Genomic DNA, 25480 nt, shown 5'->3' on the forward strand with positions numbered 1-25480 from the left:
GTATGAGTTGTATCTACTCAGCTCCATTATGGATAAGATTTCTTTCTGTCTTTGCCATCTCTTTAGAGGATTGGCTGTGATGCATCACATACTGGTTTAATGCTTATTCAATAATAAAACTTTTATTTTTGGATTTTTTTTTTTAAATCTTAGCCGTCCTAGTGGGAGTGAAATAGTACCTTATTGAGGTTTTTATTTGCATCTTTCTGATGGCTAATAACGCTGAGCATCTTTTCATGTGCTTGGTATCCATTTGAATATCATCTTTGATGAAATATCTGTTAAGTCCTTTGCCCATTTTATAATTGGGTTATTTGTCTTTTGGTTATTAAGTAGTCCAAGTTTTATATATATTTTTGTTGTTAGGTTCTTGTCAGATGTATGTTTTCTGAAAATATTCTCCCAGTTGTTAGCTTGTCTTTTCACTTTTTTGGTAAAGTCTTTTGAAAAACAAAACCCATAGAGTTTTCACTGGGTGATTTCCAGAAGTAGATCTCCAGGCCTTTCCTCCTGGTCTGTCTTAGTCTGGAGGCCGCACTAAAACCTCTACAACATCATGGCAGCATGCAAGTCACCACTGACCAATGGGTGACAGCTGTACATGAGGTACATGCACTGCCCAGGAATTGTACTTGTGTCTCACACACGGAAGGTGGGGATTCCACCACTGCAATCAGACCACCTGGAAGCATCCACCAACTACTTTTGAGAGCTTCACTGTCCAAAGGCCACTTCACTCGTGCTCAGAGCATCTCTGTCACCTTCTTCCACTCTGTTGTTACCACCCTGCAGTCACCACCTTGCCCTACTCCTCCATCCTCTCCTGATGGACCCCAAAAGCTGGCCACTCTCATGGAGCAGAGTGCTTTAGGTTGATTACAGCAAACACATTTTTATACATTAAAAATATTTATTCTCTGCAGCCAATTAAGCTATGTCTTTTCCTGTGGGATCTGGTGTGCAATGGCTGCAAATAGCAGCCTCATAGGTAGTGTACGCAACCTGTGGCAAGTATGGGTTACCTAAAGGACCTTGGAGACAGCCCTTTCCTGCTCTTTCATGCCTCTGACCTTGCTATTCTCTGCTGTCCCTAATCTAGGCTCTAAACAGGTATGTGAGGTGCCTTTGGAAAACACCAGAGTGCAGTGGCCAGAGTCCACACTGGCCAAGTCATCATGCCCATCCGCACAAAGCTTCAAAACAAGGAGCATGTGATTGAGGCCCTACACAGGGCTAAGTTCAAGTTCCCTGGGCGACAGCAGAGCTACTTCTCCAAGAAGTGGAGCTTTACCAAGTTTAATGCTGATGAGTTTGCAGACATGTGGCTGAAAAGGGCCTCATCGCAGATGGCTGGGGAGTCAAATACTTTCCCAATCATGGCCCCCTGGACAAGTGGTGGGCCTTACATTCATGAGGGCCTTGGCAGCACTGCCCCACCTGACCAGTACCCACCAATAAATTGACCTTCCTCTTTCCATGTTGCCCACCAATAAATTGAACTTCTTGTCTAAAAAAATTTTTTATTCTGCTTTTAAGACATGTCAGGTAAAACATGGAAAAAAAAATTAATGATAGAGATAATAGAATTTAAAAAAGGAGTCAGAAAAAAACAAGGATGTGTGTGGCACGTAGGGAAAAAGGAGGGAAGACACATACATGCATTCACAAGCACCTATAATCTATCTAGGAATAGGTCACAAATATGTCTCTCAGCTTTGTAGCAGTCAAAGCAGTGAAGAAGATGGCGTTTGTGACATTATTTATATTGCTAAAAGAAACATTCTAGTCCCTCAGAGGAGGTATACCTGTATCCAAACCTGCTGCTGTCGAGTCAATTCTGACTCATAGTGACCCTCTAGGACAGAGTAAAACTACTCCATAGGGATTCCAAGGAACGGCTGGTGGATTCAAACTTCTGACCTTTTGGTTAGCATCTGAGATCTTAGCCCTGTATCATCAGGGTTCAGAGGAGGTAAAGCGCTTCTTAAAACTACAATTATTCAGGTTAACTGTCTAGTGAGACACGGCATATTATTAACCATATTTGTCCTAAGGCACCCAAGGCCCAAGGAGGTTAATTTAATTGATCAAAGATTCACAAATATTAAGTGGTAGAGCCCTAGAATCAAATTATGGACTTCTGTTTCCAGGTCCAGGGAATTTTTCATTCTTACACAGAACACACTGGCAAAAATACAACACAGGATGAAAAAGGTCCTAAAATGAAACAATTCTTGAATTAATAAGAGGAGGTCTTTTCAAATGCAGAAATAAATGTGCGGGCATTTGGAAAGATGAGAGGGCAACCAAGTGCACTCATAACTCATACAGAGAGAGAGAGAGGAATTCCCTGGAGATTTGGGGTTTATTCTGTTACCTTCTCAACATCTCCCAGTTTTGAAGAGCCCTGAGATGCTAAACAGGAGCTCACAGTTCCCTCTCTTGGTTAAATTTTTCTCACAATTAGGAAACTCTCTTTACTCTTAAACACAGTGAGGATAAAGCTTTATTACATTGCAAATTATACTCTCCAGAGAGAACATAGACCTCCACTAGAAGCTTACTACTAGACCAAAATGGAATGTACGTGTGTGTGCACAACGCAATCGCATGCGTGCGAGTGTGGGGGTCATAAGAAATGTATCATTTAGATGTGCAATTATTGATTCTCCAAGAAATTTAAACACTAAATGGTTTTACCATATAATTGGTTTTACCGTTCTCTGTATGCGTCGGCTCTGCTGACTAAAAAAATCTAAAATCTTTCAAGAGGGCCGGGGGCTGAATCGACTGTAGTACAGCCACACAGTGGCATACTATGCAAACATAAAAGAAGAAAGGAATTTCTCTATATGGAGTGATCTCCAAGACATAGTATGTGAAAAAAGAAAGATGGAGAATATTTTATATATTATGCTACCGTTTATGTAAGAAACTGAAAGATGTATACAAACGCATATGCATTTGCCTCTGCTAACCAAAGGTGGTTTTCACTGGCTAATGCTTTTCAGAAGTAGGCTGCCGGGTTCTTCTTCCTAGTCTGTCTTAGTCTGGAAGCTCAGCTGAAACCTGTCTTCCATAGGTGAACCTGCTGGTATCTGAATACTGGTGGCATAGCTTCCAGCATCACAGCAACACGCAAGCCCCCACAGTACGACAAACGGAAGGCAGGCAGGTGGGCGGGCGGGCAGGCAGGCAGGCAGGCAGGCAGGCAGGAAGGACCAAGATAGATGTCAGAGGAGACTCTGAAACTTGCTGTCGAATGTCGAGCAGCTAAAGCAAAAGGAAGAATTGATGAAGTAAAAGAACTGAACAGAAGATTTCAAAGGGCATCTCGAGAAGACAAAGTAAAGTATTATAATGACATGTGCAAAGAGCTGGAGATGGAAAACCAAAAGGGAAGAACACACACAGCGTTTCTCAAGCTGAAAGAACTGAAGAAAAAATTCAAGCCTCGAGTCGCAATAGTGAAGGATTCTATGGGGAAAATATTAAACGACACAGGAAGCTTCAAAACAAGATGGAAGGAATACATAGTTATTATATCAAAAAGAAGTAGTCGATGTTCAACCATTTCAAGAGGTGGCGTATGAACAGGAACCAATGGTGCTGAAGGAAGAAGTCCAAGCTGCTCTGAAGGCATTGGTAAAAAACAAGGCTCTAGGAATTGATGAAATATCAATTGAGATGTTTCAACAAACAGATGCAGCACTAGAGGTGCTCACTCGTCTATGCCAAGAAATATGGAAGACAGCTTCCCGGCCAACTGATTGGAAGAGATCTATATTTATGCCTATTCCCAAGAAAGGTGATTCAACCGAATGTGGAAATTATAGAACAATATCATTAATATCACATGCAAGCAAAATTTTGCTGAAGATCATTCAAAAACGAACAGCTACAGCAGTATATCGACAGAGAACTGCCAGAAAGTCAGGCCAGTTTCAGAAGATGACATGGAACCAGGGTATCATTGCTGATGTCAGATGGATGCTGGCTGAAAGCAGAGAATACCAGTAGGATGTTTACCTGCGTTTTATTGACTATGCAAAGACATTCAGTTGTGTGAATCATAACAAATTATGGATAACATTGTGAAGAATGGGAATTCCAGAACACTTAATTCTGCTCATGAGTAACCTTTACATAGATCAAGAGGCAGTTGTTTGGACAGAACAAGGGGATATTGATTGGTTTAAAGTCAGGAAAGGTGTGCATCAGGGTTGTATTCTTTCATACCTATTTAATTTGTATGCTGAGCAAATAATCCAAGAAGCTGGACTATATGAAGAAGAACAGGGCATCAGGATTGGAGGAAGACTCATTAACAATCTGTGTTATGCAGATGACACAATCTTGTTTGCTGAAAGTGAAGAGGACTTGAAGCATTTACTAATGAAAATCAAAGACCACAGCCTTCAGTATGCATTACACCTCAACATAAAGAAAACAAATCCTCACAACTGGACCAATGAGCAACACCATGATAAACGGAGAAAAGATTGAAGTTGTCAAGGATTTCATTTTACTTGGATCCACAATCAACAGCCATGGAAGCAGCAGTCAAGAAATCAAAAGATGCATTGCATTGGGTAAATCTGCTGCAAAGGACCTCTTCAAAGTGTTGAAGAGCAAAGATGTCACCTTGAAGACTAAGGTGTGCCTGACCCAAACCATGGTATTTGCAATTGCATCATATGCATGTGAAAGCTGGACAATGAATACGGAAACCGAAGAAGAATTGATGCCTTTGAATTGCGGTGTTGGCGAAGAATATTGAATATACCATGGCCTGCCAAAAGAACGAACAAATCTGTCTTGGAAGAAGTGCGGCCAGAATGCTCCTTAGAGGCAAGGATGGCGAGACTGCGTCTTACATACTTTGGACATGTTGTCAGGAGGAATCAGTCCCTGGAGAAGGATATCATGCTTGGCAGAGTACAGGGTCAGAGGAAAAGAGGAAGACCCTCAATGAGATGGATTGACACAGTGGCTGCAACAACGAGCTCAAGCATAACAACGATTGTAAGGATGGTGCAGGGCCGGGCAGTGTTTCGTTTTGTTGTGCATAGGGTCACTATGAGTCGGAACCGACTCGACGGCACCTAACAATAACAACAACCAAAGGTGGGTAGTTCAAACCTGCCAGCTACTCCATGGGAGAACAATTGTGGCCGTCTGCTTCCATGAAGGTTAGTCTGTTGCCATCAAGTCAATTCCAAGTCACTGTGGCCCTAGGACAGAGTAGAACTGTCCCATAGGGTTACCAAGGCTGTAATCTTAACAGAAGCAGACTGCCACATCTTTCTCCTGCAGAGCCCCTGTTGGATTTGAAACACTGACCTTTCAGTTAGCAATCAAGCATTTAACCACCATGCCACCAGGGCTCCTTCCCTGAAGATGAAGATTACATCCTTGGAAACCCTGTGGGGCCATTCTACGGTGTCCTATAGGGTCACTATGAGTTAAAATTGACTCAATGGCAATGGGATGTTAAAAGTAAAAATAATCAAAGGATAAATAAAATTTTATAAGAGTTAGCTATAGGTGAGGCAAGGAAAAAGTGCAGAAAAATATGCTAAACTTCTTTGTATTTGTTATTGAAAATATGTAAATATGTGTTACTAAATTATAAAACCAAAGGTACATTTTTAAAAAAGAAATCCACATAGAATGCAAAATGGTGGAGTCAAATGTAAAAAAGTAGTTTGGCAGTTCCAGAAAAAGTTAAAAGTTAGAATTACCATAAAAAAAAAAAAATACTACCCAGTAATTCCACTCCTAGGTATGTACCAAGAAGAACTGAAAGCAGCAACTCAAACAGACATACGTACACCACTGTTCACGGCAGCATTATTCACAATAGCCAAAAGGTGGAAACACCCAAGTGCTCATCAGCAGATGAATGGATAAACAAATTTTGGTATATGCATACAGTGGAGTAGTATTCACCCATAAAGAGAAATGAAGTTCCAATACATGTTATGATATGGATGAAACTTGAAGAAAAACAAAAAAGCAATCCATACCAGGGATGGGAAGTAGCAACAGAGGGAGAGTCATGGCTTGGAGACACTGACTTTCTGTTAAGGTTAATGGAAAAATTTGGAAAAGGACAGTGGTAATGGCTGCACAACAGGATGAATGTAATTAATGACGCTGAATGTAAAAAAAAGCTGAAATGGCAAATGTTTTGTTATATACATTTTTACCACAAAATAAATAAATAAAAGTGATCCATATACACATGCTGAAATGCCTAAGGATTAACTGCACTAATGTCCGCACCGTGCCTTGTTATGCAAAAACAACAAATATAAATATAAATTGATGGATGGAAGGATGAATAGATAAATGATAAAGCAAATACCGTCAAAATATAGAATCTAGGTGGTAGGCATATGAGTGTTTCTTATGTAATTCTTATAACTTTTCTGTATGTTTGAAATATTCATAATAAAATGTTGAGATGAAAAGAACAAAAAGCGATTCCTAAAAAGTAAATCAAAATGAGACAAATCAAAATATGCGTGGCACAGAGGAAAAACCGTATAGAGAAGAACTATTCCAAATGATTTTAACACACTGTAATTTGAATCTACATCTTTAGTGGGATATATCCTAAGGCCAAAAAAATAGGAGGGAAAAAAAAAACCTTAAAACTCTGCTCGGTAACTTTTCTGTAGATTTTTTGTTTGTTGATGTTATCTGAGACAGTGGTTTGTGTGTTGTGGAATAGATTACAGGAATAATGATGTTGGTTATACTGAGAAAAGAAATGATCAATTTGGGAGTGTCAAAGAGTAATAAAAACTCTGTTAAATTAAAGCAAGGAGATTTATTGAAGGTTCAACAACAGTCTGGACTGGGGAAAAGGCCTGATTTTACAGACTGAACAATATTTTCAAAATGGTGAAGCTGCGGAGATCTTTTAAAGAGTGAGAACAAAGAACTTGAAGTGTATTATTTTGATTGGACATTACAAACTTGGATTACACAAGGCAGGGTTACTGGATGTGGGAGCTAGGAGGACGGAAGTTTACAGGAACATTTCTCTCTTAGAAATAACTTTCTTAAGTGAAATTTTTCTTGTCAATGGTTGCCTAGGAGACCTAGATACAAGTCAGCATCAAGGCCTTCTTCCTGAGACAGTGTTTTAGGAATGGTCTTGAGAGCTCCTGGGAAACAGTTTGTTATTCTCTCGGCTTAACCACAGAGAAGGAGAAAACCTTGTTTTAGTTTACATTTAGTTACAGGCGTTAAAGGAGAAGTCAGGTGTTTGCATATATTAAAAGAAAGGCAAGATGGAGTAGGGCCCCAAACTTTAAAGCAGCCGTTTTTACTTTAGTCAAGTGCCTCAGTATAGTTGCTCTTACATACGAGAAAAGAGATACAGATGTAAGATCTGTCAAAAACCTAAAGGTGCAGAGAAACACCAAAAACTAGTGTGACAGAATACATTTACTGTGAGTAGATATGACTAGTATTGGGCAGGGTCCATCCAAACATACCTGGGAGGCGATCCGATCTGAAGAGGGGACAGAAAAAGGGGTTACATAGATCATTGCCACATTAATTTCTCAGGAGATAGTATCAGAACACATGCAGAGTTCCAGGGTAGGTGGTTGGAGAAACAGAGCCACTAAGGACATGCCATACATTTCCCAGTCAGACCTTGGGGTTCCTGCTGCTGGAAACTGGCTGCACATTGATAATTCTCTAAAAAAACACAATGTCTAAGGCAAAATATTCTCCTCTAAAATGCTTTCTAGCTATTATTTGACTTGAAGGTGCCTTTAGGAAAAGTTTCTTAGAGCCTCAAGGTTCAGAAGGACACCGATGGGCAGATGGCCTGAGTAGGTCATGCCAATCCTGTGAACCCAGGTATCTGAATTCCAGGAAAATTAAAATGGTTTGTCAGATCAAAGTGGTTAAGTAAACATCCTATAGACCTGAATCTGTAGGATGAACTCATGACATGTTTTATCGTTAACATGCACACCAACATCAACTTCTTGGTTTTAACATTCTGCTAGAGTTAGATACGATGTCACCATTGGGGAAAGTTGGGTGACGGGTACACCCTTCAATGGACTCTGCATTATTTTTGCAGCTTCCCGTGAGTCTACAATTACTTGAAATATAAGAAAAAAATTTACATTTACAAAACTTTGAAATTTAGAAACCGAAGTGTTATGTTATTTATGTTGTAGTAAGGCAAACTGTGAATCACGATGGACTGAGTAGACCCTTGGAGACCCATGAGAAGATGCAAAAATCAGTGGACCATTCACAACAAAGGATGGACTTCTAGTGTCTGAATCCTTTCTCCATGAACATGATGGGAAGTAGCTGAAAAATAATCTCAGAAAACAAGAGTACACTTTTTATATAGTGGTCAGAACATTTAGAAGTATATTCTCTTTCCATATCATTCTGTGGATTAGTAAAAGAGTCAGGAGTGAATTGCCTGCTGCATCGGTGGGGAAACAAGGAACAGGGAAATGAAGATACTGAGTTTGTGCCTCACAGAAAGGAAAGTACTTCCTGGGATTGAGTGCCAGATCACTCAACTGAAGAATTCCAAACACACAATAGACACCAGGGATCAACTAGGTCAGTTCAGCCTAGGTGTATATTAAAATCAGCTGAGGATTCCTTTTTACTGTGGAGGCTGGGGCCCAGTCCTAGAGATGTATTTAATTAGTCTGGGGTGAGGCTAGTTAGCATTATTTTTTTTTTTAACCTCCCTAGTTGATTTTAATGTGCGGTCAGGGCTGAGATCCACTAATCTATTCCAGTACACTTGTTTATCAGCTGAGGAAACCGTTGACTCCTAGAGGTGAAGTGGCTTATCATAGCTAGTCAGTAGCTCCAAGACCTGGTCCTAGATTCTGGAAATGAAGTCACAGGCTACTGCTGAAGTTTCATTTTTCTAAAAGTTGTTTTCTCCCAGTTTCCATTTTTCTTCCTATTTGTAACCACACACCCACCCCCCCACCCCCCCACCCCCCGACACCCCCACACACGTAGTTGGCTGTTTCCTCCTTAATGCTGCTCTATCCTGTATGGCTTGTGGGTTGTTTATGCCAAGGACACATTGGGCAAGATTCTGAATACCTAATCAGCCTGAGCCAGAGCCCCACAGAACCAGAAGCACTGCCAAATTCACAGCAACAAGATTCTCCCTCTCTGTTGGCTGTTTCCTCTCTCCTTAATGCTGCTCTATCCTGCGTTGCCAAATTCACAGCAACAAGATTCCCCATTCGTCTGCTCCTCTGCATGCTGTATGGGGCGTTAGAAAATTACGAACCCACTTTTTCTTTGCACGAAAATTCCAAAGTCACCTTGAAACTGCCCCAAAAGAGATATTTCTAACTGGTTTATTTCAGCTTTGCTCATAGCCTGAACATTATCTGGGAACGTAGATAAACCTGTATTATTCATTCAAAAATTTTTATCTGTATAGAATCTCCTCACTTGCTCATGTCTCTGTGGAAAAGCACGGTTAACAACAGAATAACATGTTACGTTTGAAGGACACCAGATGTTAGCACATGCATTTTCTCTGTTCCAATTATTAAGAAAATATTAAGATGCACTAAAAGGTATCTCCTAGCTCCCAAGCCTCTGCAAAGCCAAGTAGACCCCTCTCAGAGGAATTAGTACATCCATAAAACTGCTTTTCACCGGCTTCCTCCCAATCACTTTTGAAACGCTTAGGATATATCCCAAAGCAGAATAAAGCCATCACTGGTTAGGTTTCATTTCCGGCTTTAGTTTCACTTTCTACTCCTGGTTTCCCTCTTATGTTTGCAACACACCCTCTTATGTTTCCTGTTTACCCCTGTTATATATCCCTATATGTCCCTATACTGGGACTTATATTCGTCCAAAAATTCACGAGAGAGACCAGATCTCAGAGAAGTCCAGCAGATTGAACTAAACACTGCAGAACTGCTGCCTAATTCGTAGCAACCATGGAGTAAGTGTTTCTCTGCTTCTGTCATCATCTCTGGAGTTTTTTGGAGGAAAAAAAATGTTAATGCTATCTCAACAGACTTGGTCTCAGCCAGTTCAAGTTTCCTAACTTCTATTTCAGCATTTGCTTCTGGATAGAATATGTGTGTTTGTGTTAAAATGTTTTATTAATTCAAGGATTTTAATTTTTGTTAGCATCTCCCTGAAGAAGGTTACCTCCTGCTACAGCCTAAAGAAGGGGAGAGAACTAGGAAAAGAGTTTGGCAGAAAGTGAGAAAATACTCCCAACTTCCATAATCTTTTTTCAGTCACACCTCACGTCTGTCTGACTGAGGGAGGGAGTGGTCGGCCAGTCAGGGCAGAGACAGTGCTTTCTGCTGGTTCCTCGCCATGTTGAAAAAGTAGGACCCACTGGGCTCTGTAAGCTGCAGTCCTGGGGTTTCCCAGAAGTCTTACGGGAAAATATCGTGGGGATGTGGTGGGAAGGGCTCTAGCCTAGAGAACAGGGCCTTCCTCTGTAGGCCTCTGGTGTCACTCTCTGCACTGCAGGCCTCCTATGTCCCTCCTTAGTCTATGTCCCTCCTCAGTCAGCTGGATTTAAGATTAGTTGCATCTGCACACACCTCTTCCCCCAGAGAAGGCGGGCTGTCTTCAGAGCCTGATATCCTCCTGTCCAGGGAGCTTGGCAGGATTCAGTGCTCGGGACATCAGCATCTTCCTTACTGAACAGCCTCCTGTGGGAATTTCTAGATTGTCCAAATTGAATCTTGATGCAAATAACCGCTGATATCAGCAGATAAGAATCCATTGATTAGTAACGGCCTACAAATTTGTCCTCAGTGCTCCAGTGGGAAAAATTCTGAAGTGGGCAAAAGTTCAGGCCTATGATGAACTCCCTCCTCTCTTTGGCCATAAACTGATGAAGCAGGTTGTCAAAGATCATTAAAATAATAATAATAGCAATTATCACTTCCCAAATCCCTATTAGGGGCCAGCCTATCTTCTAAAAAATATTATATAGATTATTATATTTAATGCTTGCAACAAACCTATGAGGCAGATACTCATATTATCCTGATTTTGCAACAAGGAATCTTAGATTTAGAAAAGTTAACATCACACAGATAAAAAAGTGGTAGAATTTCAATGACAGTATATTTAATCTTCAAACTAATGTTTCTCAAAAGATAAAAGTGAGTGCACATGACACAATTTCAGATGGCACATTAATTAGCTTTTATGTTTGAATGCTTTTGTATTTATTTGAAGATGTATTAGAAAAATAGACGTATAATTTGTAGACTTTCTATTCAGGGTTGTAATAAAATTTTTATTGTCATAAAATACACACAAGATAAAATTTACCATTTTAACAAATTTAAAGTGTATAATTCAGTGGCATTTAGTACATTTACAATGTTGTGTAATCATCAGCACTGTCTAGTTCCAGAACATTTTTTTTAAACGTATACAAACATATTTATTCACATGATGTTCAATCAAAGAGGACAAGTTAGTGAGGTTGCAAATGAAGAGACAGCCCAGAGATTTACCTGTGAGGCATGTTAGTCCAAAAGGGCCACACGGTGGACATGTGATTCCAACTGACCAACCAGTTGCTATCGTATCAACAGATTCATAGAGACCCCACGGGTGTCAGAGTACAGCTGTGCTCTATGGGGTTTTCAACAACTGATTTTCAGAAGTAGATGCCAGGTCTGTCTTCTGAGGTGGCTCCAGGTAGACTGGAACCTCCAACTATTCAGTTTCAGCCAAGTTAATGTGTGTACCACAAATATCAGGGTTGGTTTTTTGTTTTTGTTTTTTTTAACCTAAGCACTATAGACATTTGGGCCACTGCTTGAAGGCTTAGGCCAGGGAATGGTAACCATGTCAAAGTAAAACTACAAAGGTACAGGAACATTCAACCGTGACAAGTTAACGCAATTGAAATTTGCGATTATCCCTTGCAGAAAGTTTCTGTTAGTTTATTGCATTTACTTTATTCTTAATTTATTTCTATCAGTTTGAGGGCATGATTTTGTTCAAACACATCAGCTGCTCCAAGGGAGAAAGATGTTTGGCAGTCAGCTTCAGTGACCACTAGTACCAGTTGCCGTCCAGCAGATTCCAACTCACAGTGACCCTATAGGACAAAGTAGAACTGCCACCATAGGGTTTCCAAGGCTGTAATCGTTACCGAAGCTGACTGCCACATCTTTCTCCTGCAGAGTGGCTGGTGGATTTGAACCACCAACTTTTCAGTTAGTTCCTGAGCTCTTAACAACTGCACCACCAAGGCTCCTTCCCCTAAAGATCACAGCCTCAAAAACCCTATAGGGCAGTTCCACCCTGTCCGATAGGGTCGCTATAGTTGGAATCGACTCACCAGCAACAAGCTTTTTTCAGGTTTTATCAGCTATTTATATTTGCTCTTCCATAAATTACCTATTCATATGGATTTCTCCTGGTCTGTTGAGTTTTTATTACCAATTTGCATAAATACTTTATATATTGCAGAATGTGAACCTTCACCATCTATATTACAAATATTTCCTACAGTCTTACTATTTTTCTGTTTAACTTGCTTAGAGCACCTTTGCCATAAATAAAATTTTAAAATTTTTTAATAATCATATATCTATTGTCTCCCAGATCATCTTCTAATATTTTTATTGTTTTATTTTGCATTTAAGTTATTTATTTTGGGTCAAAGGTGGGATAATTATTCATTGAGATTGTGCTCCACCCTCTTACTCCCTCTTTCCCATAGAAATGACTACTGTAACTGAGATGGTAGCAGCAGACTGCCATCCATGGGCCACATTTTTACTCATTGAAAAGGTAACTCTGGCTCTCTTGGATATGCAGAGTGTTGTCTTCTTTTTGGGTTCCTTTCCCCGATGCCGAAGGCCTGTTGAGGCTCAGCCTTCCCTTCTCTGAGGGAAATCCACAATTCTTAAGTGTCTCCCCAAAGACAAGCTAGATAAACTCAAGATGAAACAGATCAAATGCACCCCCACATTCCCCAATCCAACTCTTTATCATTTGAAACCTGGGTTTAGCCTGACTCTGCATTCCAGAAGTCATTATCAGTATTGAGAAATAGGAAGTTCTCCTCCTCTTACATTATAAAAGATATTGCCTCACTTACAAACCAAGTTGCAAAGAGGAAAAGAAGAAACAACACCTTTTTCCCCACACTACCTAACACAGACACACAGCCATACTCAGACACACACACATGCACAGACACATACATGCATCTTCAAGCACAATTATTATTCTCGTTTCTCTTGATACCACTTTAGTGATAGGAGTGGAATGAGTTATACTAATATGTGGTAAAGAACTTCCATATCCAGAAAAATGGAGCAGACATATTATTCCCTATTCCTCCTAATAAAAAAAAAAAATAATAATAAGTATAGCTAAATCCTTATACATTAAATATAAAACAAACATAAGAATACTCTGAATGGTGGAGGAGAGAAGGCAAACCAGCTACAAAACTTGGGACTCTTGCGATGACATGACCGTAAGCTTGTGGGCTTTCTTTTTGCCTCATATACCTTAGACTGAGTGCTGGAGAAGCCAGCAACGTGGAAATGCCATCAGGCAGAGACAGAAAAGTCTAAACTAAGCCCACTCTTTCCAGTCAGAGGACCAGAAAAGTGGCAGCCTATCAAGATGGAAAACTTTTAAACAACAGCTACTCTACTCCAGCCAAACAGGACAGAAACAAAACTGTGGCCCCATCCTGAACCCCACCAGCAATGGTTGAGTGGAGAGTCTAGACTTCCACCCTTGCTAGTATATAAGGAGGCATCCCATCTCCTCCCTACTGCCACATAGGTTGGTGTCAGAGAAGGCTATGTAGGGAGCCAGCACTTTAATCTCTGCCAAGTAGTATGAGGTTTCCCCTTACTGGAGACCACCCAGGGAGTTGCAAATCAATATCCACCTGGTGGTAATGAAGTATGCCTTCTCCTCTCCACCCAAGTGATATCAGAGAAGCCTAGTGGACAATCAGGACTGTCATCACTGTCCAGTGATAATGAGGCCACCCTGCCACCTTCAATCAGTGGAGGTTGCATAGGCAGGGGTGATAAGGCACCACTGCCCCTCCTAGCCAAGATGGTATCAACCAAAGCCTACTGTGGAGCCTGAACTCCCAACCCCCCTCCAACATTAATAAAAAGCATCTCCCCCTCCCAACTGTCAATGATAGCTAAGTGGGTAACTTCAACTTCCACTCCCATTTGGCAGTAATGAAGTAATATCCAACCTCCCCCTGGTGGGTAAGGATGGAGAAAAACTGGACCACCCATACAGTGCTGGTGGGAATGTAAAATGGTACAGCTATTTTGGAAAACATTTTTTTCAATTTCTTTAAAAAATAAATACACACTTAACATAAAAACAAAAAACAAACCTGTTGGCATTGAATCAGCTCTGACTCAAGGTAACCTCACGTGTTCTAGAGTAACACTGAGATCCATAGGGTTTTCTTGGCTATAATCATTAGGAAAGCAGATCACTAGACCTTCTTCTGTGGCACTGCTGGGTGGGGTCAAACAGCCAAACCTTTTGGTTAATAGTCCAGTGCCAACCATTTCCACCACACTTAACATATGATCTACCAATCGCACTCCTGGGCGTTTATGCCAGAAAAGCGAAAATTTCTTTCCACACAAAAACCTGTACACAATTATTCATATTAGCTTTACTTATAATAGGCCAAAACTGTAAACAACGAAAAATGTCCTACAGTAGGTGAATGGTTAAACTGTGGTATATCCATATAAACTACTGAATAGTACTCAACAATAAAAAAGAATGAACAGTTGATAAACTCAACAACTTGGATGGATCTCAAGGATATCATGATGAGTGAAAAAATAATAATCTCAAAAGATCACATCCTCTATGATCCCATTATTTATAGTCTCAAAATAACAAAAAATGTAGAGATGAACAAAGTGGTTCGGAAGTGGTTGTCAGAGGGTGTGTGAAGGGGAGAAATGGGTATGACTAAAAAGGGGTACCAAGAGGGAGAGATATTTATGGTGATGGAGGAGCTCTGTATCTTGATTGAGGTGATGGTCCCATGGACTTATACATGTGATAAAACGACATACAGGAATACATACACATCTATATATTATCAATAATACATCTAAATGAAGACCATCTAATTAAGACAATATATAATTAAGACCATCTAAAACAGATAATATTTAAAAAGATAATATTTAATCACACTTTTTAAAACTTTTTTATTTTGAAAGAATTATAAATTTATAGAACATTGCAGAGATAATACAGAGGTCCAGTGTAACCTTCACTTTGCTTTTATCAATGGTCATAATGTGTTGCATAATCAACAGGCTAAGGCCCTGAGGTTAATAACGTTTCCCAGGTTCTGCATTTCTAACTGCTCTCTGTCCCAGTTACATTAATAACAAAACAGTAAACATTTACATAGTACATAATAGACTCTAAGTGCTTTACAAATATAGTCTTATTGACCCTCACCAAATCGAATGCAGTGAGTACTATTATTATCCTCATTTCACGGATGTGTCTCAATCACAGAGAGGTTGCTTGGCTAGAAAGTGTAGCAGCCAGTCCATGAAGTCAAGTGGACTGCACTCAAAGTTGATGCAGATCTTAGAAATAGAGGGACTCTAATGAATATTGAAGCAGGTGTGCTCCTTGTAAGGACTACAATATGAAGGATTTTATCTGACTTCTGTCTATTAGCTGTGCCTCACCTAACAAAAAAAAAAAAAAAACTGCTCTTGTTTTCACAGTAAGAATGCTGATGATGAGCACTGGATCAAGGAGAGGCTGAAGCAATTGAGATGCCACTTTACATGGGCGTTGCCAATTGCAGACACTGAAATGCCTGATTTAGAAAACAGGATCTTGGAGGAGATTGAGTTCCTAGACACCAAATACAATGTGGGCATTAACAACCTATTGGCCTATGTGAAACACCTGCAAGGCCACAATGAAGCCGCCCTGGAGAGCTTGAAAAAGGCTGAAGAATTAATCCAGCAAGAACATGCCAACCAATCTGATTTGAGAAGTCTGGTTACCTGGGGCAACTATGCCTGGGTGTATTACCACATGGGAAGACTGGCAGAAGCCCAGATTTACCTGGACAAGGTGGAGAATACTTGCAAGAGAGGTGTAAATCCCTCCCACTATAGGATGGAGTGTCCTGAGATGGACTGTGAGGAAGGATGGGCCTTGCTGAAGTGTGGAGGACAGAATTATGAACGGGCCAAGGCCTGCTTTGAAAAGGCTCTGGAAGTGGACCCTGAAAACCCTGAATTCAGCACTGGGTATGCAATTACTGTCTATCGCCTGGATGACTTCGCCATAGAAACACAGAGAAAGGGGTATTCTCTGCAGCCCCTAAGGCAGGCTGTCAAGCTAAATCCGGAAGATGTACATATTAAGGTCCTTCTTGCCCTGAAGCTTCAGGATGCAGGACAAGAAGCTGAAGGAGAAAAGTACATTGAAGAAGCACTGGCCAGCACATCCTCCCAGACCTATGTCTTTCGACATGTGGGCAGATTTTACCGAAGAAAAGGCTCTCTGGATAAAGCTCTCCAGTTCTTTAAGAAGGCCTTGCAGGCAACACCTGCCTCTGTCTTCCTGCATCACCAGATAGGGCTTTGCTACAGGGCACAAATGATCCAAATAAAGACAGCTATAAGCAAGCAGCCTAGAAGGCAGGATAGAGAAAATATCAACAGAATTATAACATTAGCCATATCTCATTTGGAATTTGCTGTGGAACAAAAGCCCACATTTGCTATTGCTTATGTACACCTGGCGAGTATGTATATAGAAGCAGGAGACTACAGAAAAGCCGAAGACGCTTATCAAAAAGCATTATCCATCAAACCACTGGAAGAACTACACGAGCAAGAGATACATCATCACTATGGCCGATTTCAGGAATTTCAAAAGAAATCTGAAGTCGATGCGATTACCCATTATTTAAAAGCAATAAAAATAGAAAAGGCGTCATTTCCAAGGAATAAAAGTATCAGTTCTTTGGAGAAATTGGCTTTGAAGAAATTTCAAAGAAATCTATCAGATGTGGAAAGTTTGAGCCTCCTTGGGTTCATCCACAAATTGAAAGGAGACATGAATGAAGCCCTGAAGTACTACGAGAGGGCCCTGAGGCTGACTGGTAATTTGAACCCCATGTTTTGAAAGAGAGGTCACCACTACTTGTTTGGAAACCCTGGTGGCATGGTGGTTAAGTGCTACAGCTGCTAACCAAAAGGTCGGCAGTTCTAACCCACCAGGTGCTCCTTGGATACCCTGTGGGGCAGTTCTACTCTGTCCTGTAGGGTCGCTAAGATTCAGAATTGACTCAACAGCAATGGTTTTGGTTTTTTTTTTTTTGATTACTCATTTAATGTGTTTGTAACTAAATATGACAAATATTCTTTCCTGTTGCTGCCTTCAAAGTACGTAAAACGTGGTGAAATGAAAAATAGTTTGATATACCACATCCTGTGCACATCCTGTGCTACCTGCCTTGTAGGGTAATGCTATTCAGCTATATGCATCCCCTCCCTAATGGAATCAGCTTTGCTCTTCCCCGAACAAGAAGGAAAACATCTGGGCCTGGACGTGAAGTCCCTGGGAACACTGACTACCCAAAGGATGTGGGAGAAAAACAATGAGCCTTGGTCCCAACTGGAGTGGTATATGAGCTTGGGTCCTTTGCTAGGTGGTTGCAGAAAATACTCCAGCCGGCTGCCACTGGAGAGCAGCTGCTTGCCTGTGTCACTAAGTCTCCCTGAATAAACGTTATGAATCTGGAAAGGGCTATGTGTCAGTTCTTCGGATTATCTGCCAGGACGCACAGTGAGGGTCTTTCCTTGCTGGGGCTGTCCCCGACAGCTGAGTCCCTACATTTCCCCTCTATCCATGTGAGCTCTTAAGGTATATCAGGAGCGTCCACTCTTCCACACCATGTCCCTGCACTCACTGGCCAAGACTATTAACCCTGTTTTAGGCACCCATCATCTGCTAGACAAATAGGGATAGGAAAAGTTTTCCCTGCAATTTTGCCTGTGGAACAAACAGCTTCCATCCTCAATCTAGATGATCTCCTGAACCAAAAATATCAAACTAGTTGCAGTCAACACCAACTCACAGCTGCCCCATAAGGTGTTTGGTTATACATAGCAGCCTCAGGAGCTACTCTTTTTTTTTTTCCTCTCATTTGCAAATATATTTATCACACAACCTTTGCCAATTCAACTTTTACAGGTATACAACTTATTGACAGCAATTACAATAATTGCCTGTGACATGACCTTAATCAGTGTGACTTTTCATCTGATTTTATCCCCCTTTTCCCCCTCCCTTCTACCCCAGTTACCAAAAATAAACTTCGGTGTCTATACATTTGCCTTGTCTTTTCATAAAAGTGAGGTCATAAAATATTTGTCCTTTTGTGATGGGCTTATTTTGTTCAGCATAATGTCTTCAAGCTCCACCCATACTGTAGCATGTACCAAGACTTCCCTTCCCCTACTAGCTGAGTAGTATCCCATTGTATGTATGTGCCACATTTTGTTTATTCATTTATCCACTGATGGGCACTTAGGCTGTTTCCACCTTTTGGCTATTGTGAATAGTGCTCCAATGAACACTGGTGTACAACTCCCTTTCTGAGTCTCTGCTTTAAAGTCTTTTGGGTATACACCTAGGAGTGGAATTGCTGGGTTATATGGTAGTTCTATTCTTAGTTTTATGAGGAACCACCGCAGTTTTCCACAATGGCTATACCATTATGCATTTGCACCAGCAATGGATAAGGGTTCCAATTTCCCTACATCCTCACCAACATTTGTTATTTTCTGTTTTTTAATTTTAGCCATCCTAGTGGGAGTGAAATGGTATGTCATTGTGGTTTTAATTTGCATCTCTCTGATGGCTAATGATGCTGAGCATCTTTTATGGGTTTGGTGGCCATTTGAATGTCCCCTTTGGTGAAATGTCTATTCAAGTCCTTCGTCTATTTTATGACTGAGGTATTTGTCCTTTTGCTGTGAAGGTGTTGAATGTTTATATAGATTTATTTATATAGTTTATTTATTTATATAGTTTTATTAGCTTCTTGTTGGATATATGGTTTCCGAAGATATTCTCCCAATCAGCAGCTTGTCTTTTCACTTTTTCAGTAAAGTCTTTTGATGAACAAAAGCCATAGGGTTTTCACTGGGTGATTTTCAGAAGAAGATCTCCAGGCTAAGATGGCTTAGTCTGGAAGCTACAGTAAAACTCGTTCAGTAGCTTGCGAGTCACCAGTGACAGAGAGTTGGTAGCTGCACGTGAGGCGCATGCACTGCCCAGGAACTGAATTTGGGCCTCCCACATGGAAGGTGGGGGATCTACCGCTGAACCACCACTGCCCTTATTACCTCAAATCAGACCACCTCAAAGGGTCCCCCAACTATTTCTGAGAGCTTCACTGTCCAAGGGCCACTTCACTTACGCTCAGAGCATCTATGTCACCTTCTTCCACTCTTCTTTCGCTACCCTGCAGTCACCACCCTGCTCTACTCTCCCTCCTCTCCTGATAGACCCCAAGAGCTGGCCGCTCTCATGGAGCAGGGTGCTTTAGGTTGGTTATGGCAAACACATCTTTATACATTAAAAAATACTTATTCTGCTTGTAATACATGTCAGGTAAAACATGGAAAAAGTTTTAACGATAGAGAAAATAAAATTTAAAATAGGAAGTCAGAAAAAAAAAAAAGGATGTGTGTGGTAGGTAGAAAACGAGACAAGACATATATCCATTCACAAGTACCTATAATCTGTCTAGGAACAGGTCCCAAACGCGTCTCTCAGCTTCTTGGCAGTCAAAGCAGTGAAGAAGACTTGGTTTATGACATTGTTCATATTGGTAAAAGAAACATTCAGCCCTTCTGAAGAGGTAAAGGTCTTATTAAAACTGTTGTTATGTACAACATATGTACAATCCAGTGTACAACGGAATGAAACACTGCATGGTCCTGCACCATCCTCACAGTCATTGCTATGTCTGAGTCCATTGTTACAGCCACTGTGTCAACCTACATCATTGAGGGTCTTTGTGGTGTGATTGATTACTTTTGTGTGGCCTTTCTAGCCATGGTCTTGTAATTTCAAACCAGGCAATTCAGAAGGACTATGTGATAGGGTAATTGTGGCCTACCAAGGGGATTGGTCAGTTTTGCCTTAAAAGAGAGCCAATTCCAGAGCAGAGAGGAGGGTCCTGCCACCACCAAGGAAGAACAGCCAGCAGTGGAGTGGACATCCTTTGGACCCGGGATCCCTACGCTGAGAAGCTCCTGGAAGTAGGAGACCAAGTGAGAGAGAGAGCTGTAAACCTGAAGGCAGTGAGAAGCAGTGGCAAGAGTGATCTGGCAGCAGAGACCCAGCAGCAGGAGATGGTGTGGTGGGCTTCCTGGCCCATGGAAAGAGAAAGCCGAGTGCCTTTGGGCAGAGGCCTAGGGCCAGGGAGAGGTGTGCCTGTAAGCATGGCTGGAAAGAGGCTGTCCTATTGAAAGAACTGTATCCTTCAGTGGTCCTGAGCCTGAAATGTAACCTGTTAACTTCCCTAATAAACCCCATAATCATGAGTATGGTCTGTGAGCTCTGTGTGGCCATTGCAATGAATTATCGAACCCAGCAGATAAGTAGAGAGTGCTGTGTGAGGGATGGCTGGTGTCACAGTTGATAAAGATGGTGGAGAGAGGAGGCACCTCTGGCCTCTGCTCATAGGAATCAGCCTTAGGCTACTGATCTTGAGTCTCCCTCCCACCTATGAAGTTAGAGAAGGTCACTCACTGCCCCCAAGCCATTTTTACAATCTTCCTCCTTTTCACAGACCCTCAACATTACCAATTATGATGTCCTTCTTCAAGGACTGGTCCTTCCTAATAACGTGTCCAAAGTACATGAGACAAAGTCTCACCAGCCTCGCTTCTAACGAACATTCTGCTGTACTTCTTCCAAGACGGATTTGTTCCTTCTTCTGGCAGTCCAACACCATAATTTAAAGGCATCAATTCTTCTTCTGTCTTCCTTATTCATTGTCCAGATATCACATGCATATGAAATGACTGAAAATACCATGGCTTGGGTCAGGCACACGTTAATCCTCAAAGTGATCTCTTTTTTTTTTTTTAAGAAATATCTTTTTCTTTATTGTACTTTAGGTGAAGGTTTACAGAGCAAACTAGCTTCTCATTAAACAATTAGTACACATATTGTTTTATGATATTGGTTGCCAACCCCAACACTCTCCCCTTCTCAAACTTGGGTTTCCAATTATCAGCTTTCCTCTTCCCTCTTGCCTTCCTATTCTTGCCCCTGAGCTGCTGTGCCCATTTAGTCTCATTTTGCTTTAGAGTCCTGTCTAACCTTTGGCTGAAGAGCGAACCTCAAGAGGGACTTCATTACTGAGCAAAAAGGGTGTCCGAAGGCCATACTCTCCAGGTTTCTCCACTCTCTGTCAGACCAGTAAGTCTGGTCTTTTTTATTTTTTGTGAGTTAGAATTTTGCTCTACATGTTTCTCCAGCTCTGTCTGGGACCCTCTAGCATGATCCCTGTCAGAGCAGCTGGCGGTGGTAGCCAGGCACCATCTGGTGGTGCTGGACTAAGTCTGGTGGGGGGTGGAGTACTTGTGGTCCATTAGTCCTTTGGGCTAATCTTTCCCTTTGCTTTTCTTCATTCTCCCTTGCTCTAGACGGGGTGAGACCAATGGAGTATCTTAGACGGCCCCTCACTAGCTTTTATGACCCCAGATGCTACTCACCAAAGTAGAATATAGAACATTTTCTTTTTAAACTATGTTATGCCAATTGAACCAGATGTTCCCTGAGACCATGGTCCCCACAGCCCTCAGCCCAGCAATTCAGTCCCTCAAAGAGTTTGTACGTGTCTGTGGAGCTTCCATGACCTTGCCCTGGACAAGCTGTGCTGGCTTCCCAGTATTGTGTACTGTTGTATCTGTCACCAAAGTTACCACTTGTTTATCTTCTATTTAGTGTTTTTCCATCCCCACCCCTCCCCTCCTTCATAATAATAAAAAATTCTTTTTGTGTGTAAACTTTTTCATGAGTTTTTACAGTAGTGGTCTCATACAATATTTGTCCTTTTGTGATTGACTTATTTCCCTCAGCATAATGCCCTCCAGATTCATCCATGTTGTGAGATGTTTCACAGATGCCTCACTGTTCTTTATCGTTACGTAGTATTCCACTGTGTTTATGCACCACAGTTTTTATCCATTCATCTGTTGATGGGCATCTAGGTTGCTTCCATCTTTTTGCTATTGTGAACAATGCTGCAATGAACATGGGTGTACACATGTCTATTCATGTGATGGCTCTTATTTCTCTAGGATATATTCCTAGGAGCAGGATTGCTGGTACATGTAGTATTTCTATTTCTAGCTTTTTTAAAAAGTGCCATATCGTTTTCCAAAATGGTTGTATCATTTTGCATTCCCACGCAGTGCATGAGAGTTCCAATCTCCCTACATCCTATCCAACATTTGTTATTTTCTGTTTTTTTGATGTGTGCCAGTAATGCTGGGATGAGATGGTATCTCACTGTAGTTTTTATTTGCATTTCTCTTAATGGCTAGTGATTTCCAGCATTTTCTCATGTGTCTGTTAACCGCTTAAAAGTCTTCTTTGGTGAATTGTCTGTTTATATCCTTTGCCCATTTGTTAATTAGATTATTTGTCTTTTTTATTGTAGAGGTGTTGGATTTTCTGTAGATTTTAGAGATTAGACCTTTGTTGGATTTTCCACAGCCAAAACTTTTTTTCCCAGTCTGTAGGTTCTCTTTTCACTCTTTTGGTGAAGTTTTCGATGAGATTAAGTGCTTAATTTTTAGAAGATCCCAGTTATCTAGGTTATCTTCTATTGTTAGTTATGGTTTATAACCTGTTAATGCTGAGTATTAGGGCCTATTTTTTCTCAAATGATCTTTATAGTTTTTGGTTTCACATTTAGGTCTTCGATCCATTTTTTATTATTTTTGGTATATGGTGTGAAGTATGTGTCCTGTCTCATTTTTTGCAGATGGACAACCAGTTTTGCCAGCACCATTTGTTAAAAAGGCCAACCTTTCCCCACTTGATGGCCTTTGGGCCCTTGTCAAAGATCAGGTGATTGTAGGTGGATGGATTTACATCTGGGTTCTCAATTCTGTTCCATTGGTCAGTGTATCTGTCATTGTACCAGTATCAGGCTATTTTTTTTTTCCTTTCATTGTACTTTAGATGAAGGTTTACAGAACAAACTAGTTTCACATTAAAAGGTTAGACACATTTGTTTTATGACATTGGTTAACAACCCCAAGACATGTCAACACTCTTGCTTCTCAACCTTGGGTTCCCTATTACCAGCTTTACTGTCCCCTCCTGCCTTCTAGTCTTTCCCCCAGGGCTGGCATGCCCCTTTACTCTCATTTTGTTTTATGGGCCTGTCCAATCTTTGGCTGAAGGGTGAACCTCAGGAGTGACTTGATTACTGAGCTAAAAGGGTGTCCAGGGACCATACTCTCAGGGTTTCTCAAGTCTCTGTCAGGCCAGCAAGTCTGGTCTTTCTTTTTGAATTAGAATTTTGTTCTACATTTTTCTCCAGCTTTGTCCAGGACCCTCCATTGTGATCCCTGTCAGAGTAGTTAGTGGTGGTAGCCAGGCACCGTCTAGTTTACTGAACTTAGTCTGGTGGAGGCTGTGGTAGATGTGGTCCATTAGTCCTCTGGACTAGTCTTTCCCTTGTGTCTTTAGTTTTCTTCATTCTTCCTTGGTCCTGAAAGGGTGAGACCAATGGAGTATCCTAGATGATTTTTCATAGGCTTTTAAGACCCCAGACGCCACTCACCAAAGTAGAATGTAGGGCATTTTCTTTATAAACTATATTATGCCAATTGAGCTACATGTTCCCTAAGACCACGATCCCCACAGCCCCCTGCCCAGCAATTCAGTCCCTCAGGGAGTTTGAATGTATCTACTGGGCTTCCATGACCTTGCCTTGTACAGGTTGTGCTGGCTTCCCCAGAACTGTGTACTATCCTGTCACCAAAGTTATCACTTATCTATTGTTTAGTGTTTTTCGATCATATCCCTCCCCTCCCTCATAACCATCAAAGATTGTTTCTTTTTGTGTGTAAACCTTTTCATGAGATTTTACAACAGTGGTCTCATACAATATTTGTCATTTTGTGATTGACTTATTTCACTCAGCATAATACCCTCCAGATTCATTCATGTTATGAGATGCTTCACAGATTTATCGTTGTTCTTTATCGTTGGGTAATACTCCATTGTGTGTATGTACCATTCATCTGTTGATGGGCATCTACATTGTTTTTTATCGTTGGTAATACTCCATCGTGTGTATGTACCATTCATCTGTAGATGGGCATCTACGTTGTTTTCATCTTTTTGTTTGTTTGTTTATCCATTCATCTGTTGATGGGCATCTAGGTTGTTTCCATCTTTTTGCTATTGTGAACAATGCTGCAATGAACATGGGTGTCCATATGTCTATTTGTGTGACAACTCTTATTTCTATAGGATATATCGCTAGGAGTGGGATTGCTGGATCATAAGGTATTTCCATTTCTAGCTTTCTAAGGAAGTGCCATATCATTTTCCAAAATGGCTGGATCATTTTGCATTCCCTCCAGCAGTGCGTAAGAGTTCCAATCTCCCCACGTCCTATCCAACATTTGTTATTTCCTATTTTTTTGTGCCAGTAATGCTGGGGTGAGATGGTATCTCGTTGTGGTTTTGATTTGCATTTCTCTAATGGCTAGTGATGTCAGGCATTTCCTCATGTGTCTCCTGGCCCCTTGAATGTCTTCTTTGGTGAAGTGTCTGTTCATTTCCTTTGCCCATTTTTTAAATGGATTATTTTTCTTTTTGCTGTAGAAGTGTTGGATTTTTTGGTAGATTTTAGAGATTAGACCTTTATCTGATTTGTAATAGCCAAAAATTTTTTCCAAGTATTTGTAAATCATTTTGGGTAGAATTGTCATTTTCACAATGCTGAGTCTACCTATCCATGGGCATGGTATGTTTTTCTGGTTATGTAGATCTCTTTTGGTTTCCTGCAGTAGCATTTTGTAGTTTTCTTTGTATAGGTCTTTTACATCCCTGGTTAGATTTATCCCCAAGTATTTTATTTTTTTTAGGGGCTATTATAAACAGTACAGTCTTCATGATTTCCTTTTCATCATTCTCTTTACTGGTGTATAGGAATCCAACTGATTTTTGTATATCTATCTTGTATCCTGCTACTCTGCTGAATCCTTATATTAGTTCCAGAAATTTTCTTGTGGAGTCTTTTGGGTTTTGTATGTATAGTATCACATCATCCACAAATAGAGACAGTTTAACTTCTTCATTACAAATTTGGATGCCCTTTATTTATGTTTCTTGCCTT

At 40.8% G+C, this 25480-nt stretch overlaps 2 protein-coding genes, 1 non-coding gene and 1 pseudogene across 5 annotated transcripts in view; all 4 read left to right on the top strand.

Moving 5' to 3' along the window:
* LOC126059890 (interferon-induced protein with tetratricopeptide repeats 1-like) overlaps nucleotides 1-17832 on the top strand; it is a 40535-nt gene extending 22703 nt beyond the window's left edge. The window contains exons 1-2 of one of the 3 annotated variants that reach the window (XM_049855933.1): nucleotides 9875-9985; nucleotides 15798-17832. In XM_049855933.1, coding sequence (XP_049711890.1) covers nucleotides 9981-9985; nucleotides 15798-17217 — 1425 coding nt within the window. In that variant the 5' untranslated portion in view covers nucleotides 9875-9980 and the 3' untranslated portion in view covers nucleotides 17218-17832. Of the gene's footprint in view, nucleotides 1-9874; nucleotides 9986-12806; nucleotides 12826-15797 lie in introns of those variants that run through there. The other 2 variants (XM_049855935.1, XM_049855934.1) reach the window with 2 other exon arrangements.
* LOC126059994 (interferon-induced protein with tetratricopeptide repeats 1B-like) overlaps nucleotides 1-25480 on the top strand; it is a 94841-nt pseudogene that overhangs the window by 50999 nt on the left and 18362 nt on the right.
* The window catches only part of LOC126059889 (interferon-induced protein with tetratricopeptide repeats 1-like), an 87600-nt gene that overhangs the window by 22686 nt on the left and 39434 nt on the right, over nucleotides 1-25480 (top strand). The gene's annotated exons all lie outside the window — the stretch shown is intronic.
* On the top strand, nucleotides 918-1044 carry LOC126060073 (small nucleolar RNA SNORA70). Its single transcript, XR_007513536.1, has one exon. It is a non-coding gene; the product is annotated as a small nucleolar RNA SNORA70 (small nucleolar RNA).

This window comes from Elephas maximus, chromosome 16, assembly GCF_024166365.1.
Source record: "Elephas maximus indicus isolate mEleMax1 chromosome 16, mEleMax1 primary haplotype, whole genome shotgun sequence".
Lineage (NCBI taxonomy): Eukaryota > Metazoa > Chordata > Mammalia > Proboscidea > Elephantidae > Elephas > Elephas maximus.